Source organism: Carassius auratus, unplaced genomic scaffold, assembly GCF_003368295.1.
Source record: "Carassius auratus strain Wakin unplaced genomic scaffold, ASM336829v1 scaf_tig00035383, whole genome shotgun sequence".
NCBI lineage: Eukaryota > Metazoa > Chordata > Actinopteri > Cypriniformes > Cyprinidae > Carassius > Carassius auratus.
The window spans coordinates 22501-40061 of NW_020526225.1; the positions used below are offsets into that span (position 1 = coordinate 22501).

Genomic DNA, 17561 nt, shown 5'->3' on the forward strand with positions numbered 1-17561 from the left:
TCGTCACGGCTGGAGGGGTCCAGCGCAGCATCACTGGGGGGGGAAGGTCAGTCCACACACTGGTCTTCTGAGTGTTGACCTGCAGTGGTGCATGATGGGAAGTGAGGGTTGATGTGTGTGTGTGTGTGTGTGTGTGTGTGTGTGTGTGTGTGTGTGTGTTTGAGCAGAGGCAGCAGAGAGAGCCTGAGTTCAGTCATTTCTGTGACACGTGTGACAGAGGATTCAAAACTCAAGACAAATACGATGAGCACATCTCGCAGCACGTGAAGGTGATCCGCCGTCATCCGCTCGTTCACATGATCATGTCTCATCAGTGCTCTTCTGCTCGATCTGTGTGTCTTCAGACGTCTCATCAGTGCTCTTCTGTGTCTGCAGTGCTCTGTCGAAGACTGTCTCTTCAGTGCACACGAGAAGCTGGTGAAGATCCACTGGAGAAACGTGAGTGTCCCGTGCTGAACATCCCAGGAACATTAGTGTTGATGAGACCGAGGACAGTCACTGCAGTCACGTTCAGAGGAGTTTTAAAAATGCCAAAAACATTGACAGCCAATCAGAGTTTAGAGTGACACTGCTGTTCTTCTGCAGAATCATGCTCCAGGAGCCAAGAGGATCAAACTGGACACTGCAGAGGACATCGCCAGATGGAGAGCCGAGCGACGCAAGTGAGACGCACATTTACTCAAACAGTTTTGTAAATAATCTGGAAAAAGATTTAAGTGAACAAAAATACATTTCCATGTATTTCTACAGCGCTTTCTACAATACAGATTGTTTCAAAGCAGCTTCATAGAGATAAAACTTTCAGCTGTAAACAGAAGACGATCGTGTCGTTATTAAATTCCTTCTTTTGTGTAGAAACTACCCCACGCTGAGAAACACGGAGAAGAAGCTGAAGCTGATGGAGGTGAAGGAGCAGCGAGGAGACGTGCTGGAGACGGCTCAGTTCAGGTGCGCTTCTGATCAACGCTGCACATCTTCTGATTATCACCCGAAACTGAAGATGTGCTCTTCCTCAGGTCATCTGAGATCAGGAGGAGTGTGTTTCTTCATCAGGTTTGGAGATATGTCCGAGTGTTGACCTCTTCACTGCAGAGCATCCGTTGATGAAACACTGATGCAGTGACACATTTCTCCAAACCTGATGAAGAAACACACTCCTCCTGATCTCTGATGAACTGAGGAGGAGCAGAGTGTCATTACACTGGTGTACTATTCCTGTCACTGTATTATATTAGAGTGAGTTTGCGCGTGATCTGTGTGCAGTCGCATCAGGAGCCGGGGCAGGGGACGAGGATCTGACCGCTGGAGATGTGAAGGCTCGAGCTGTGAGACGGATCTGAAGCGGCCGCATCAGGACAGTGACCCTCTCGCGGCTCTCGTCGGCAGTGACCCCGGTGCGTCTCCTCTCACCGCTGAGGATGATGTGATGCACAACTGTGCTTCCTTCAGTCTAACAGACTTTGTGTTCTTTCAGAGTCTGATAAGGACGAGTCTGTTCAGCAGACGCAGACTGGACTCACTGTCGCCCCGAAGAGTGTGACCTCTGCCCTCGGGTCACTGATGTCCAGCTACGGGGACGATATGACCTCCAGCGAGAGCGAAGGAGACACGGACGGTATGAGTTCTGTCCTGATGATGAGCAGGGCTCGATGTCAACACGATATAAATAACAGTTCCTCTAAACGTCCAAATGTTTTATTCCGTCACAGACGCTCCAGTGCTGAGAGTCAGTCAGGCTTTAGAGGAGAATAAGATGCTCCTGAATCCTCATCCACTTCCTGTCCAGAGGATCCCAGCGCCGCACGAGGAGAAACACACACACACACCACAGCAATCCCATCATGCCCCGGCCGGCAGAGGAAGAGGACGAGGGACGAGAGGAGGACGAGGAGGTAACACCAGTAACCCTCCTGGAACACAGAGACATCGAGCAACACTACTAGAGATGGTGAGTACACACACACACACACACACACACACACACACACACACACACTCCTAACCAGAGCTTGTTGTTCTAAACCTGTGTGAGTGACTTTCTCTAGTGCATCACAGTTTCCACAAAAATATGAATGTTTTCAACATTGATGATAATCAGAAATGTGTCTTGAGCAGCAAATCAGCATAGTAATGATGCTGAAAATACAGAGAAGTAAATTACAATTAGAGAACAACTGTTTTAAATAGTAGTAATATTTCCCAGTGTTACACCTCATTATTGGTGTGAATGCTGATTGTGTGTGTGTGTGTGTGTGTGTGTGTGTGTGTGTGTGTGTGTGTGTGTGTGTGTGTGTGTGTGTGGTGCAGTTACTGGCTCCTGACATCCGTCACGAGAGGAACGTGGTTCTCCAGTGCGTCCGTTTCATCGTCCGCTGTGGGTTCTTCGGTCTGGCTGCTAAAGACTCTCACGAGATCAGTGTGTCTGAGAACACAAGCGCTGAGGACGTCAGTGGAGACGGAGCGATCGACCAATCACAAGAGAGCGCTGCTGAAGACAGGCGTGTGTGTGTGAGTCCGGAGCGGAGCGGTGTGCTCCAGCAGCTGTTTGCTCAGCGCTTAGTGTGTGACGAGGCGGAAGAAACACCCTCCTGATGTCACACACTCACAAACCCTTTCTTTTTCTTCTTTTTTTCACCGGTTATTTTTATTTACTAATGTGTTTGGTCTTTCAAAAGAAAAGACTCCTGACTGTTGAATGGATATGAATTGGTTTGATCTGTATTTTGAGCTGTAGCTGTAGTAAATAAAGCGGTGTGTGTGAATCTGTGATTGATTTGTGTCACATCCGCCAAGACCTTCGTCAGACCTTCAGCAGCTCCTCGTCGTCTTCAGATCATGTCGATCCTAATAAAATAGTGCCTTTTTTATGATGCAATTAAATAATTGTGAACTCAACGGGCTGTGAATTTGTTCTCACTTCTGTCTTTGTCCACAATATGGTAACCTTTTGTAATGTTCCATTAACAAGAACAATGAGAAATGCATCGAAATCATTTTATAATAGTTAATGCCCCTTCCAACATTTACTAATACACTATTAAAAAGTTCTATCTGGTAATATTAATTAATATTACTGAACATATGTTTCTATGAATGTTCATTTTACTGCACAAACATCCTTGTTTTTTTTAAACTATAAATTAGTATAGATAATAGAGTATTGAAGCATCAGTTTACTGCATTAACTATTAATCCCAGGTATGTCTGTCTTAAACGTTTATTTACAAAAATGTTAAATTAGTCGATGTGAAAGTTATGATAAAATGCTTTAAAGCGTTACCATTTTGTACATTTAGCAGTTTAATTAAATCGATGGATTCTAACTACACATAAAATTTTAGATTATAATTAAAATGTGTCATAATGTCCCATATAACAAAAAAAAAGATGCTTCAAAAGATATAATTTTAGAATGTAACGTACCGTTACAGATGTGCTGCAATATTATTACTTTAATGTCACTGAAAACAATTATTTACGCCGCAATATTTACTAAAAGGTTATTTACTCCATGTAATAATTGTTTATATTTTATATTTTTAAAATAATAATACAAAAATGCCGTGTGGACACGAATGAATGATTGTCCGTGATGTATCCGCATTCGTCCGGTCCTCAGTCTCTCCGCCAGCCGCTCTGAGATCAGTCGCTCCCGCTGCATCTCAGCCGCGGGAACCGCGAGACATCTGATCCCGGATCAGCGCTGGAGCGCCTCGCGATGGGCGTGTCCTGCTGTCCGCGGCTCCGCCCCCTCTGGCGTCACCGCAGCTGCTAGCTCGTCGGTTAGCGTGCTAACAGCGTTCGGCAGTGATGAGACAGAGACAGGATGAGACAGCAAACCTGCGAATGAAGCCATTTCAGCATCCTCACGCAGGCCAGAGAGCTAAACGCGGCGGAGAACAGATTTAAACCCGGATTTAGGTCCCTATTCAGTCACACCAGGAGTTCGGAAGAGCGTCTGCAGCGCTGAGGTGATGTCCGTCTGTTTATGTTCATTTATCAGCCGTCACTGACTCGAACGCGCTCTTCTGTCTGGACACACGCTGTTAGTGGACTGAGTCAGTGTTTAATGTGCTAACCAGGAGCTAGCAGACGTTAGCCTGCATTATTTAGTATAAACACTCTGTTGGAGCAGCTGTCAAACTCTTGTTTGCTCTGTAAATGGGGACTATAAGCGGTTTCCTAACGACGTCACTGCACGGACTGTAGTGTCTCCATCAGGTCCAGTACACAGTCTACCGTGTTTACATCCCAACAGATGCATCACTCAGACTCCAGCGGAGAGTCACCGGTCAGCAGGAGGATGTCCCACCCATCAGTGACCGGCCGCAGGGGCAGCGGTGTTACCGTCTCATCTGATGACCACCAGACGTCCCCCGGACCCCATCACCCCCCCCACAGCCTCAGCCTCCTGACCCCCGGGTCACAGGTCAAGAAGAAGAGCGGCTTCCAGATCACCAGCGTCCTGCCCGCGCAGGTGTCCTCCGCCAGCGCCAACACCAGCCTCGCCGACGACACGGAGAGCTACGACGACATGGACGAGTCTCACACCGAGGACCTGTCCTCGTCCGACATCCTGGACGTGTCTGTGTCCCGAGCCACGGACACCGGCGTCCCCGAGAGGAGCTCGTCGGAGGAGACACTGAACAGTGTGCACGGGGGCGAGACGCCCGGAGTCACGTCGCCCAACGAGCCGCTGATGCAGCAGGGATACATGGTCAATGGTGTCCACCATCATCATCATCAGAAGACTGGACGACCCGCGGCTCCTGCGGCAGTCCCTGTTGTCCAGCCGGCTCCGGGCTCCAGCGGGCGCTCCGGCGTGGATGCTGCTCCGTTACCGGACGCCTCCAGTGCTTCTGTCCCCCCGACCGCGAGCGCAGTGACCACCGCCTCTCGCTTCAGGGTGGTGAAGCTCGATTCCAACTCGGAGCCGTTTCGGAAGGGTCGCTGGGTGTGTACGGAGTATTATGAAAAAGACGCCCCGGCGGGAGACGCAGCGGTCGCTCACAGAGCGGTGGAGAGCATCATTCAGTCTGAACACGAGACCACGAGCGGCAGCTCCTCTGGAAGCACTTTGAGCGGCGGAGGAGACGGTCAGCAGGCTCACGCTCCAGACCCAGGCGCCGGACAGACCGCTCTGTTGGGTGTCGAGAGTTCATCTGCCTCGGTTCGACCCTACAGTGTAGAGACCCAGAGCAGCACCAAACCTCCGGTGTCCGTCAGCCAGAGCGCTCTTCCTCCAGTGGAGTACAGCCCGAGGCCCGCAGCTCAACCTCTTCAGATTCCTCCGGTGTCACCCAGAGCTGTGCCAGTGTCCGTGGGGATACCAGGGCTTCCTCCGGTGCCCGTGTCTCCGAGGCCACAGATGAGCATCAACCCGGACCAAACCGGAGCCCAGCTGTCCTCATCTGCCGCTCCGAGCAACCTGCAGCCGCTGCACGGGGCCGCTGTACAAGCGCTGAGAGCCCCGCTCCCGCCGGCGGGCCCCGGGTATGTGACGGCCTCGCAGCTGGAAGATGCCCAGAGACTCCTGCTGCAGCACCACACACTGCTCTCACTGCCTCGGCTGACCGCAGGAGGCATCGCCGGCCTCACCGGACCCCCTGCGTCTGATGCTGCTGTCTCTGCTGATGAGGACAGGTAAGAGACGCTCTCTCAGACCGACTGCTTCATGTGACTGTGATTGTATGCACTGTTATTTTAAGATAATTTCTATATTATAATATTTTTTATTTTATGGATATTTATATAGAAATTTAAATACATTTATGTAAATCATGTACAATGTATTTATATATATATCATGCATGGTGATGATATATATATTTTTAATTTTTTATTTTTTAATATATGTCAATAAATGTATTTTTCTCCCCTTTTGTCCTAGTAGTGTATTTTATTTGTATTTTTTAGATATATTTCAAGTAATCACAAAATGTCATTGAGGGGTGAATCTCATGAAGTCCAGATCAGGTTTTCAACTCAAAATCAGAGAAAGTAAGAATATTGTAGTATTTTGCAGTCCTATTTGAGACCTTAAATATTTTAGGAGATTTATGTGACATCAGCATGACATTAAACCCCAGGAGACTGCATGCAGAGCTCTTGTTCTTCTCAACACGTTTCAGTAGTCACTTCTTGAGCTGGAGTAAGTGTGTGTGTGTTCGGTGCTGCAGCTGTGTATCAGTGCAGTGGTTTGATGAAGAGTTTGTCCTTGAATGAGTCGCTCTGTTCTTCACTTCTGGTTGCTCTGTTTGTGGTCAATCTAGTGCCTCTAAATATATCCGCTCGTCTCCGGAGAACTCTTTCCTGTTCCTCCATCTCCTTAAAACTGAGGACCGTCTCGTTGCCATAGAGACGCATCTGCAGTGATTCAGCAGAAGATGAGAGTGTGGCTCTTCTGGTCACATGATGATGGTGATGATGATGATGGTGATGTTGATGATGATGCTGGTGATTATGGGTGATGATGGTGATGGTTGTTATTATGGGTGGGTGTGGTGATGATGGTGGTGATTATGGTGATGATGATGGTGATGGTGCAGTGGTGATGATGGTGATGGTGGTGATGATGATGGGTGATGGTTGTGATTATGGGTGGTGGTGGTGATGATGGTGGTTATTATGGGTGATGGTGATGATAATGATTCGGGTGAGTGTCGTTACCCTCTTCATGTCCTGCAGGGGTTTAATGCAGTGATATGCTGCTGTTGATTCAGATCTTCACGTTTGCGTTGAATGTGGATTGATTTCTGCTTCTTTAACACCTGAGGCTCTGTTTACCGTCCACAGAGTTAAAGTTACTGAGTACATCATGATTTCTGCTCGGTTTATAACTAGTCTCTTATCGTCACGTGGCATGTTTTCTCATTTCAGTCCTCTGTTCAGTAACGTTCTCTTCTAGTTTCTTCTGTGCTCGTTTTCTGCTACAGAAACTCCTGATGAATCAGATTGATACGCAGTTTGTTTATTGTTTGTCATTAATCGTTTCATGGCATAAAACTGTCCTCATATTACAAACACACAGTCAGAAATGAACAGTCACAGATGCTCCAGGAAGAAGTGTGTGATATTAAAGCTACTGTATGCAAGGTTTTACGTAAAAAATTTATATTTTCAAAATAATTTTTCTTGAATCTATGTGATGATGTGTGGTGCGTTTCTGTGTGTTTTTGTGTGTTTGTTTGTTTATTTGTTTGTGTTGAGGTAACAGTCCAGTGGAAAACCCCAGCGGTGTCACGTGACCCATGTGTGTTTGAATCATTGATGTATGAGTCCATCGCGTGTGTCATGTATGTAATCAGTGCAGTGATCGGGACGTCAGATGATTCATTCAGTGATTCCTTATTCATACTGAACATGAAACCTCAACCGCACTCTCTTTACGTTCTTAAATGATGATCTTGGTCTTGAATTATGTTGAATATTCAGCAGCAGTGCTCACAGTCACATCAGTGTTTCGCTCTGGAATCCTCCTACTGAAGTAAAATGTTTATCAAATGAAGTTGAAGACTCAGATCAGCGTTGATATCTCGATCTAGTGACAGTATTTCTGCTTGTTGAGCAGTTTTCTGCTCTTGAATCTCATGGTGTTAGCTGAGCTCAGGAAGGTCCAGTTATTGTCCTGCATGTTCTGTATTTGACAGACGTGATGATGTTCTGAGATCATGAGTGACTCAGGTGTGTGATGGAGTAGATGTGCAGTGCTGTGTGTGTCCTGTAGGTGTCAGTGAATCTCCACTCACAGCTCTCTCTGTGTGTGTGTGTGTGTGTGTCTCATTTAGAGTGAAATTGGATGAATCTCTCTATCAAGAACATGTTCAGATCAGATTTATCTTTATAATTGTCTCCTTTATGTTTAATAAACCTGATTTTGTATATTACAGATATTGTTGACTTACTGTACAGAGTTTGTAAGTCGCTTTGGATAAAAGCGTGTGCTAAATGCATAAATGTAAACTGGCTTCATTTTGAATGTGTAATATAACATGTGTTTCTTCTTGAGATATTTGTAGTTCATCCAGTTCTTCGTCTGGAGTCAGAATCAGCTGCGTTACTGCACTGCACCATCATTTACTGTTATTTGTATTTTTACTTGCATTAGTCTTGGGCTGTATGTGATGGAGAGAGCTTTGCAGAATGACAGAGACACATCTGGAGTTGATTAGTGTTTTCTCGTTGAACGTCTGTCTGATTTCTGCTCCTCGTGTTTCTGTTCTGTTGTGATGAGATGTATTTGTTAATAACAGCTCTGTTCTCATCAGATATTGGATAAGACACAAATACCTCTCACAGACGTTATTTGGATTCTAGGCTGTTCATCTTACTGTATTCAGGCTTTTATGCATGTTTGATGTGAATCGTTAGTTGCACATAAAATCACTTCTTCTGTGGTTCTTATAGTGAAGTGTGTCTGTTTATCTACTGATCGTTCTTCGTGTTTATTAGCGATGCACGATAATGGATTTCTTAAACACTAAGTCTCTCTTGTGCAAAGATCGCAATTTATTTTTAATTGAACAAAAACGTAGTTGTTAGTTAGAATTAAATAAACCGTAATATTCTTTTATAATAAGAGTACACGGAAAGCTTTGAAAATAACATTAAATAATGAACTACAAATACATTTTCTGCATTTTATATCAAAATTGTTCAGACTGATGCATTGCTAACTTTAACATTTTATTTGTAGAATTAACATTTGGAGATGGTCTAAATCAGTAGAGAGGGTTAGGGTTAGACTTGTGAAGTTTAGGGCTAGCTTCTGACCTTTAAACCCGTGATTTTGGCATCAGTTACTGCTTTATTCAGTCTGAAACAAACTTATGTTATTTGTGTATTTTACTTAAATTTTATTACAAGTACATTCCGATAACGTTCCGGTCATGTCGAGCATCCCTAGTGTTTATGTTGAAGCTGTTCGCTCAAATAGATGACAGAATCCCACAGACTCATGCCAGACCTTAGCAACACCCTGGCAACCGCTCGGATGACTCTAACACACTCATCACACACACACACACACACACACACGTGTTCTCCAGCGAGTGTGAGGTCAGTTTGTGTTGGGATGGTCATCAGACTTGCAGCAGCTTCATTCAGCTCTCATGTGTCTCTGCATTCATTCTGATTAAATCATATAATCTCACGCCTGGAACATGTGTGTGTGTGTGTGTGTGTGTGTGTGTGTGTGTGTGGTCAGACCTGTGCCTGTGGAGTGACACGCTGAATTAGTATCCACGTAAGAGCTCATTCAGATCTCAAGATTTAAAATGTTTGTGACACTGCAGGACTGCTGAGTCACTGGATAAAAGCATCTGCTAAAGCTCATTAAAAGTGCTGAAACCAAGAAATGTGATCAAATATATGTCTCTCATTTAAATTGATTTAACCTGAAACACTGATGCTGAAGAAAAACAAATCCAAGTTATCTGTCCACCATCATCACTCACATAGCAACTGTTGCTAAGGCATGCTGATTGGCTGAAGTCATAAAGTCTCTGTGCTCTTACATAAGAGTCATGATGAGAGCGAGTCGTGCAGCACATCCTTCAGCTACACACACACACACACACACACAGACACACACACACACACACACACACACACAGACACACACACTCTCTCACACACACAGACACACACACACACATTATTATTACTAGTGCTGTCACAATTATGACATTTTGGCTCATAATTTATTGTCCTACAAATTGTGATACTAAACATTGGGTCTGGATGATAAACCACACGTGATATTAATGTGTATCTCGTCAGTAAAGCCGTTCTGTGCTCAGCTCGTCGTGAACGGGGCTCTGTGTGAAAGAGAGCAGCTGATGGTGATTTACCTCTGATAACAGAACGGCTTTACTGACAACATACACATTAATATCACGTGTGGTTTATCATCCAGACCGACGGTCCATTGTTTTCATCCCAACCAATGTATATATTATTTTACAGCAACTACAACTATAGTAATGTGTTTCTCTGCTAGTTTAATGTTGAGATTCTCTCCTCCTCCTGTTACTAACCACGTTGAATTTTAGCCCTTAAAAATGCAAGCCCTGATAATATAATGTATTAATTTTTTCAATTAGTGCAATTCAACATGCTGCTTTTTTCTTCCAAGTACATTTGTCATTCCTGATTTAAAACAACATTTTTCAGTAGAAATGATATCAGCAACACAAACTGAGTGATAAGTGTGCTGAATAAGTGATCGTGTACATGAGAAGGTCTCGCTGGAGATGAATGAAGTACAGCTGCTCATCTCAGATCATCTGACCGTCTGACTGAGAGTCACATGATCAGTGACACACATTTCCTCACATTTGATTAGTCACACAGACGCAGTGCACAATCTGGAGCGGATTAGAGTTTTTTCTCTTTCTAGCACACTGTCTGTATGTGTGTGTGTGTGTGTGTCTGTGAGAGAGAGAGAGAGAGAGATAGTGTGTGTGTGTGTGTGTGTGTGTGTGTGTGTGAGTGTGTGTGAGTGTGAGAGAGAGAGATAGATAGTGTGTGTGTGAGAGTGTGTGTGTGTGTACTCTGCAAACCTCAGTGTTTGTCTGGTTCGCGTGCTGGTGTGTCTCTGTTCTCTGTGTTCAGATTCTGTCTTGTTCTCCTAGAGTTCAGATGTAGATGTTCTCGGGCTGCGTGTTTCTCTGTGCACACACGTCTCTTCTGCTAGCGTGTTGTTGTTGTACACGCGTGTGCCCGGCTCAGTCTTTGTCCTGTGTGTGGACGCTGGGCTCATGCTGTGTGTGGTGAGGCGTACACTGATGAAAGGAGGCGAGCAGCACGTGAGAACACAGGACACGCTCATCTTAACGTTTATATGGTGTGTGTCTGAACCCCAGCTCCTGATTGGCTGGTTCTTCTGATCTTCACTGTTTATGTAACAGTGGTGGGTCATGTGACTCCAGTGATGTCACTACTTCAGCGTCTCCTCTGGCAGTGTTTGTGTGAGTGAGCTCTGAAGGAGCGTCAGTAAACACACACACACACACACATCGGGCTCAGTGTTGGATGTGCTCGGTGTGTGAGGGTTCGAGCTGGATGTGAGGGATGTTTGATTGATGTCTCCATGAGAGACTCGGGGCTGCTGGAGCCGGAGAAGATGCCTCTGCAGCTGCTGTTCTGGGAACTGAAGCACCGCAGGTAACACACGCAGAGCATCTCTGACACGTGTGTGTGTGTGTGAGAGAGAGAGAGATAAGATGAGATGTAAATGATCCACACATATAATGCAGTGATTGAGAGCTGAAGAAATCAAGGCTCCTCAGAAGATGTTTGAAACATGATTGATGGAGAATCAAGTAAAGCTGAGCTGCTTCAGTCCAGGAAGAGTTCATCTGGAGATATTACTGACCTTATTCTGACCTTTACTTGATCACAATCAGACAAGATTTGACATGAGGAGCTCCAGAATTACACTAAAAGGAGCCTGCTGTGTGTGTGAGAGAGAATCTGTGAAATATCGTCTAAAAACCCACGACAGATCCTCTGTAAGGTCTCCAGTGATCCTCTTTCATCAGAAACTGATTACATGTGATCTGGACTACGTAATCCCATGCCAAAAATACAGTAGTGTTAATTAGATTCAGTTATATTTTAAAATACTCGTCGTAATCAGACTACAGTTACTTTTTGATAACATGATTACGTTTTGTTTACATTATTCATGAATGATTGATTCTCCCTCAGTACTCTTTATAAAATATACTCTCAGAAAGATTCACAGAAAGCATTTCAGTTTTAAGAAGCGTTTTCTCATCCTTTGAAACAATGCAAATGTTGCGTTACTAACTACAGTTGATGTCATGTAATTTGTAATCGGTAACAGATTACACTTTTCTAGTAATCTACCAGTTTCTGGATGAGTGTTTCTCTGGAGAAGGAACTGATGAATCTGAAAGAGGAAGTGATTGGATTAATCACTGCAGACTATAGATGTGACTCGATCTCATCATGTCTGATGCTTTTATCTGCTCGTCAGTCTGTTCACATCAGGTAACACTGATGAGATATTAGTGTTTTGTTGAGAAATCTCAGAGTACTTCACTGCTACTGTGAGGTTTGATCAGAGCTGATGTGTTTGTGTCTGCTTCTCGTCTCTGTGTTCAGTGAAACAGTGCTAAAGCATTAGTCCAGCTTCATACATCTTTCAGTGCGTATGGAAGGAACAAAACAGCCTGAAGTACGAAGTCTGGATATATCGACAAGCTGTTAATGAACTTGACATTTATTTATATATATATATTACTATTGTTCAAAAGTTTGGGATCAGTGAGACTTGTGATGTGTTTTAAAGAAGTTTCTTCTACTCATCAAAGTTGCATTTATTTGATCAAAAATACAGAAATAAAAATTAAATCTCACAAAATGTTATTAGAATATAACAAAATCTTTTCTATTTTAATATCCTTTAAACTCTAATGTATTTCTGTGATGCTCCGCTGTATTTCCAGCATCATTCCTCCAGTCTTCAGTGTCACATGAGCTTCAGAAATCAGAATAATATGATGATTTATTATTAGAATTATCAATGTTGTGCTGCAATACTTTTTTCAGGACTTTTTTATCCTAACACTTAACAATTTAACACATCCTTACTGAATAGAAGTTTCAATTTCTTAAATAAAATGTCTTGACCGCAAACTTTTGAACTGTAGTGTATTTTGTTAGAAAAGATTTATATTTTAAATAAATGGTCTTCTTTTTATTCATCAAAGAGTCCTGGAAAAAAGTATAACAGGTTCCAAAAAATATTAGTTTCCAGCACTGATAATAAATCAGTATATTAGAATTATTTCTGAAGATCATGTGACACTGAAGACTGGAGGAACCTAAAATAGAAAAAAATTAATTTTCATCATAATATTTCACAGTATTAATTTTTTCCCCTGTATTTTGGCTCAAATAAATGCACCCTTAATGAGCAAAAGACAATTGTTTAATAAACATTTTTAAATACACTTTTGAGCGGTGTTGTGTGTATATAGGCTTTATATACTAGTATAGAGATAGATGTAATTTTTTTACATTAGTGATGCATTGATTATGGTTTAAATTTAGAACGCGTTCATATTTTGACAACTGTTTGCAAACGAGCGCGCTCCCGTGTTGGCTCGAGGTGGGGGCGGGGCGTGGCATAAATTAGTCAAATATCCCGAGCTCTCAGCCAATGGCGCGCTGCTGCGCGCTCTTATTATGCTAATCCGCCAGCATCTGCGGATCTCCTGCGCTCCCGAGCGCCTTTGTGTCCAAACCACCGGCGCATAACGGAATAATCCGCGAGGATGTGAGGTTCTTCAGCCGTGTGTGTGTGATTCGGAGCGTCTGATGGGCGGAACAGAATGAATTCTCCGTGTTACCCGGTGGCGATGGATGTCGGTGTTTGTCAGCTGAGGAGTTTTTCCATCTCGTTCCTGTCGTCGGTTCTGGGCGCCGAGAGCTCGACAGCCGTCAGTCTAGATAACAGGTGAATGTGGATGTAATTACGCGAATGTGATGTAATACCCGCACCGGAAAGCCCCTCGCGTCCCTCGGTTTCGGTTTCGTTTGACTGGATCTCTATCTGCAGAAGCGTCGCGTTTATGTGCGTTTATACAGATGTTATGCGACATGATGAGTGGACTGATGTAGATCAGGAGTGTAAACGTGTTTCTCGTTTTGTTTTGTCTCCCCACAGTTCCTCAGGAGCCAGTGTTGTGGCCATAGACAACAAGATCGAGCAAGCCATGGTGAGTCTGATCCGCTTCACAAACACTTATAACAGGAAACACAATAACCAGATTACTGTCATTAATAACACAGTCATAGAGATACAGAATATAACAACACAGAACAGCCAGCACAGTGTGTGTGTGTGAGGGAGAGATGAGTGTGTATGTGTGTGTGTGTGTGTGAGGGAGAGATGAGTGTGTATGTGTGTGTGTGAGTGTGTGAGGGAGAGATGAGTGTGTATGGGCTCTGGGCTTGTTGCTAGGCAAACACTGACACAGGGATGCTCTGAATAACCCAGCAGCTCCACCCTCCGGATGAAGAACATTCTGTTCCTCTGCGGCCTGAAGATCAGTACAGTCCCTGTGTTCTCACGCTGGAGATGCTAGAATATAGATGCTTCGTCTGTGTTCAGGAACTGGAAAATATCTTTGTTCAATCATCGCAACTGAAAGCACGAGACGAGAGACACAGCGATATATCTGTTAACTAAAATTATAAAAAAACGAATGTAACCATTACGTAACCTGATATATAAAAGACTTATACTTATTTTATTTCAGCAGCATTTAGCGTTTTAGTAACTAAAGCTAAATTAACTAAATTATTAAGAACAGAAATAAACGCTATAATTAAAACGGTAACAAAATATAAAATCCCAATTCAAATAAGAACAAATACTATAATAGTGTATCAATAATACTGAAACAACACTGAAAAATTAACAAAAGTGAATACTAACAACACACAACAACAAAAGTGATAAAACATGAACTAAAGTTCAAATGCTCAGCGGAACAAATGTATCGTTCAAATGTAAATGTATCAATTTCTTTTTTTCTTTCAAGGGAACCGAGCGCACCCTAAAATAATGACATGAGAATATTTCTGTAAATGTTTGCAAGGTTCTTTGTTTTTTTTTGTTTTGTTTTTTTTTGAAACACTGGCGGTCAAAATTTTGGAATAATTGAGATTCTTTAATGGTTTCAACTAGGGCCAGGACTTTAACGCGTTAATTGAGATTAATTAATTACACAAAAAAAATAACGCGTTAACTATGATTAATTAATTACAGAAAAAAAAAAATCCGCATTTTTAATAACTTATTTTTGCACCGCGGAACGTTTCTCACTGGATGAGTTTCGGCGGGACCGATTATACTGAAGCACCAACTAGCGTTCGCATATCACCGCAGCACACATCGAGCCTCAAGTATCACCTCAACGCAAAACATTTAGCAGCTAGCGTGGACTTTACACTTTATGTTGAACTATGTATTATTTTGTTGGTGCAACAGTTTATGTTAAACTCTTTATTGTTTTGGTCAAGGTTATTGAGAGTTGGACTTAGTATGTTATGGCCTCTGAAGCAACAGAGAGATGTTTTCTAATAGTCAGGGTTTCCAATGTTCTGAATGTAATTGACAGTATTGTGTTTTACTTAAAAAACACTTTACAGAAGGTTCCAGCACCTATAAGCTTCCTGAATTTCTGAAATGTACTATTTCTAAATTGTTTCTAAATATGCTATTGTTACACTTCATGGCAAAAATTGCACTGGTCTGCTAGACTTGGTTGAACAAAAAGAAACAATATTTTGTTGCTTTAGCTTATGTATTCAGTCATTATTCAATGGTATACTATAAATCCATGTGAAAAAAAAATACTTCTCACTGTTCTCAGGTCAAATATTTATATGCGATTAAAATGCGATTAATTTCGATTAATGAATTAATTAGATTAATTTTTTTTAATCGAGTCCCGGCCCTAGTTTCAACATTGCTGATAATCAGAAATGTTTCTTGAGCAGTAAATCATCATATTATTCTGATTTCTGAAGATCATGTGACACTGAAGACTGGAGGAATGATGCTGAAAATACACAGAAATAAATTACACTTTAACAGATATTCACATAGAGAATAGTTTTAATAGTTTTTACTGTTTTGATCAAATTAAGGCAGCAGAAGAGACTTCTTTCGTCACTCTTCCATAGGTTTGAGCATCAGTGTGTGTGTGTGTGTTAAGCTCTGTGTCCGGTTGTGTGTGTGCAGGACCTGGTGAAGAGTCACCTGATGTACGCGGTGCGTGAGGAGGTGGAGGTGCTGAAGGAGCAGATCAAGGAGCTGATGGAGAGGAACTCTCAGCTGGAGCAGGAGAACACGCTGCTGAAGAACCTGTCCAGTCCCGAGCAGCTGGCACAGTTCCAGGCGCAGGTCCAGACCGGATCGCCCCCCGCAGGAGCCCCACCGGCCCTCCCGCCCAACCCGGGCCCCGGACCCACCGCCTGACTACCTCTCTGTGAACGGACTCCACAATCATCACGGCCGCTGTCGCTCATCACAGACGCTGCTTATCAAACGTCACCCGCCTCAGACAATCAGTGCTGACCTCCCGAGCGTCCCGTGTGCATGTGGGTCAGTGCGAGCCGAGCGGGGCGTCAATCATTGCCACATCCACCTTGTGTTCTTACGGTGTTTCCAGTCGCTCTGCTGGGTTTGTTACTGGTTTTATCAGTTTGGCTTTTAGTTTTGTTCCTCTAGCTGTATTGAATACATATTGAGCACTTTGTAGTGGACACGTGTGAATAAGACCAAACGAGCACCGCTGTGTGGACGAGCGTGACCTTTGACCCGTGAACCCTTGACCTCTGTGCCGTGTGTAAAAATAACGGTGGACTGTGAATCAGGTTTCAGGCTCACGGTGAGGATGGACTTCCTGTGAGCTCACGAACGAGTTCTGCTCTGATTAAGTTATTTGCCTTGGCTCTGGTCACCCGTCAGTCTGTCAGTGATCGTGACCTTTGACCTCACAGTATGTGCATGTTTACTTTACAATGTGACGTCATGCAGTTGCACATCGACTTTAATAAATGACAAGGAGATCAAACCTGGTGTCCTGCTGTGTTTCTTCACATGGCGTGGTGTTAACATGTTACACGCCCTTCTCATGTTCTAGCACACGCCAGCTCTGTGACACCAGACACGCTCCTGACCGTAGAAAGCTCTGACCTCAAGGTGAAACACTGCAGGCACTGGTCAGTTTCAGTCTATTTTGCTTCCAAAACATGTTTCTTCTTTCAGACTAGTGGAAGGAAAACATGCAAACCACTTCATCTATTCGTGTCTGTAGATTTCAATCTTTAAAGGGCCATGAAACCCCAGAACACTTTTTTTGAGATGTGAGCAGAGAAGTATTTCAGTGCAAACACTAATATTCTCTGTGTGTGTGTGTGTGTGTGTGTATGTGTGTGTGTGTGTGTTTGCAACTGCATTGCCGGTGTGTTACTTAGCTGTCTTTATGCACTTGATGACACTCCCCTTTTTATGCAAACCCTTCCTTCTTTCTATACAGTACCCACCCACTTTATCACAGTAGACCACGCCCCTTTTGGATCGAACCAGAATCATGAACCTGGCTAAAGGTATGCAAATGAGTGCATATTTAATGAGATGAATGTCTCTGGTCAGAAACAGTGCTGTGATGATTCGGCTGAAGGATGATCTGTCAGTCATTAGTCCAGCAGTAACTGATGATACTGATATCATATTCTGACTGTTTCCTATGGATACGAGAGGAAGATGTTGCTAGGCAACTAAATATAGACATGAAGACAACCTAACTTTAGTCCTCCGCTGACTCACTGTTATGAAATGATTCATTTAGTTTGTCATTCTCCCACAGACGGCTTGATGAAGCTTCATGATCTTCCATCTGCACATAATGCTCTCCATCAGCTCGTTTACAGCTCATGTTTAACCCTCTACAGCCTGACAAATCAAATCATTTAAAATAAATGTTTTATTTCATATTTGATCCATCGTGCTCATA

At 43.4% G+C, this 17561-nt stretch overlaps 2 protein-coding genes across 4 annotated transcripts in view; both read left to right on the plus strand.

The window, feature by feature from the left end:
• The window catches only part of LOC113081967 (nuclear FMR1 interacting protein 1-like), a 3471-nt gene extending 576 nt beyond the window's left edge, over nucleotides 1-2895 (plus strand). Inside the window, exons 2-10 of the mRNA XM_026253865.1 lie at nucleotides 1-46; nucleotides 168-269; nucleotides 376-438; nucleotides 586-662; nucleotides 856-948; nucleotides 1264-1394; nucleotides 1475-1615; nucleotides 1710-1948; nucleotides 2308-2895. The exon at nucleotides 1-46 is cut by the window's left edge and continues 40 nt beyond it. Of these exons, the coding sequence (XP_026109650.1) occupies nucleotides 1-46; nucleotides 168-269; nucleotides 376-438; nucleotides 586-662; nucleotides 856-948; nucleotides 1264-1394; nucleotides 1475-1615; nucleotides 1710-1948; nucleotides 2308-2592 (1177 nt within the window). The 3' untranslated portion in view covers nucleotides 2593-2895. The remainder of the gene's footprint in view (nucleotides 47-167; nucleotides 270-375; nucleotides 439-585; nucleotides 663-855; nucleotides 949-1263; nucleotides 1395-1474; nucleotides 1616-1709; nucleotides 1949-2307) is intronic.
• An 864-nt stretch (nucleotides 2896-3759) lies between these two features.
• Nucleotides 3760-16619, plus strand: LOC113081966 (TSC22 domain family protein 1-like). Of its 3 annotated transcripts, none has more exons than XM_026253862.1 (3): nucleotides 3760-5643; nucleotides 13700-13751; nucleotides 15785-16619. In XM_026253862.1, the coding sequence occupies exons 1-3, from the start codon at nucleotides 4259-4261 to the stop codon at nucleotides 16019-16021; spliced, it is 1674 nt and encodes a 557-aa protein (XP_026109647.1). In that variant the 5' UTR covers nucleotides 3760-4258; the 3' UTR covers nucleotides 16022-16619. The 3 variants fall into 3 exon arrangements, with proteins under 3 accessions (XP_026109647.1, XP_026109649.1, XP_026109648.1); XM_026253864.1 differs by lacking the exon at nucleotides 3760-5643 and adding an exon at nucleotides 10968-11166; XM_026253863.1 differs by lacking the exon at nucleotides 3760-5643 and adding an exon at nucleotides 13217-13489.
• Nucleotides 16620-17561: the final 942 nt, after the last annotated feature.

Excerpts from the sequence above, each read along its gene's own strand:
- LOC113081966 (XM_026253862.1), top strand. The coding sequence starts at position 4,259 with ATGCATCACTCAGACTCCAGCGGAGAGTCACCGGTCAGCAGGAGGATG. Across the intron at positions 5,644-13,699 it reads GTCTCTGCTGATGAGGACAG|TTCCTCAGGAGCCAGTGTTG; the intron begins GTAAGAGACGCT and ends GTCTCCCCACAG. Across the intron at positions 13,752-15,784 it reads ACAAGATCGAGCAAGCCATG|GACCTGGTGAAGAGTCACCT; the intron begins GTGAGTCTGATC and ends GTGTGTGTGCAG.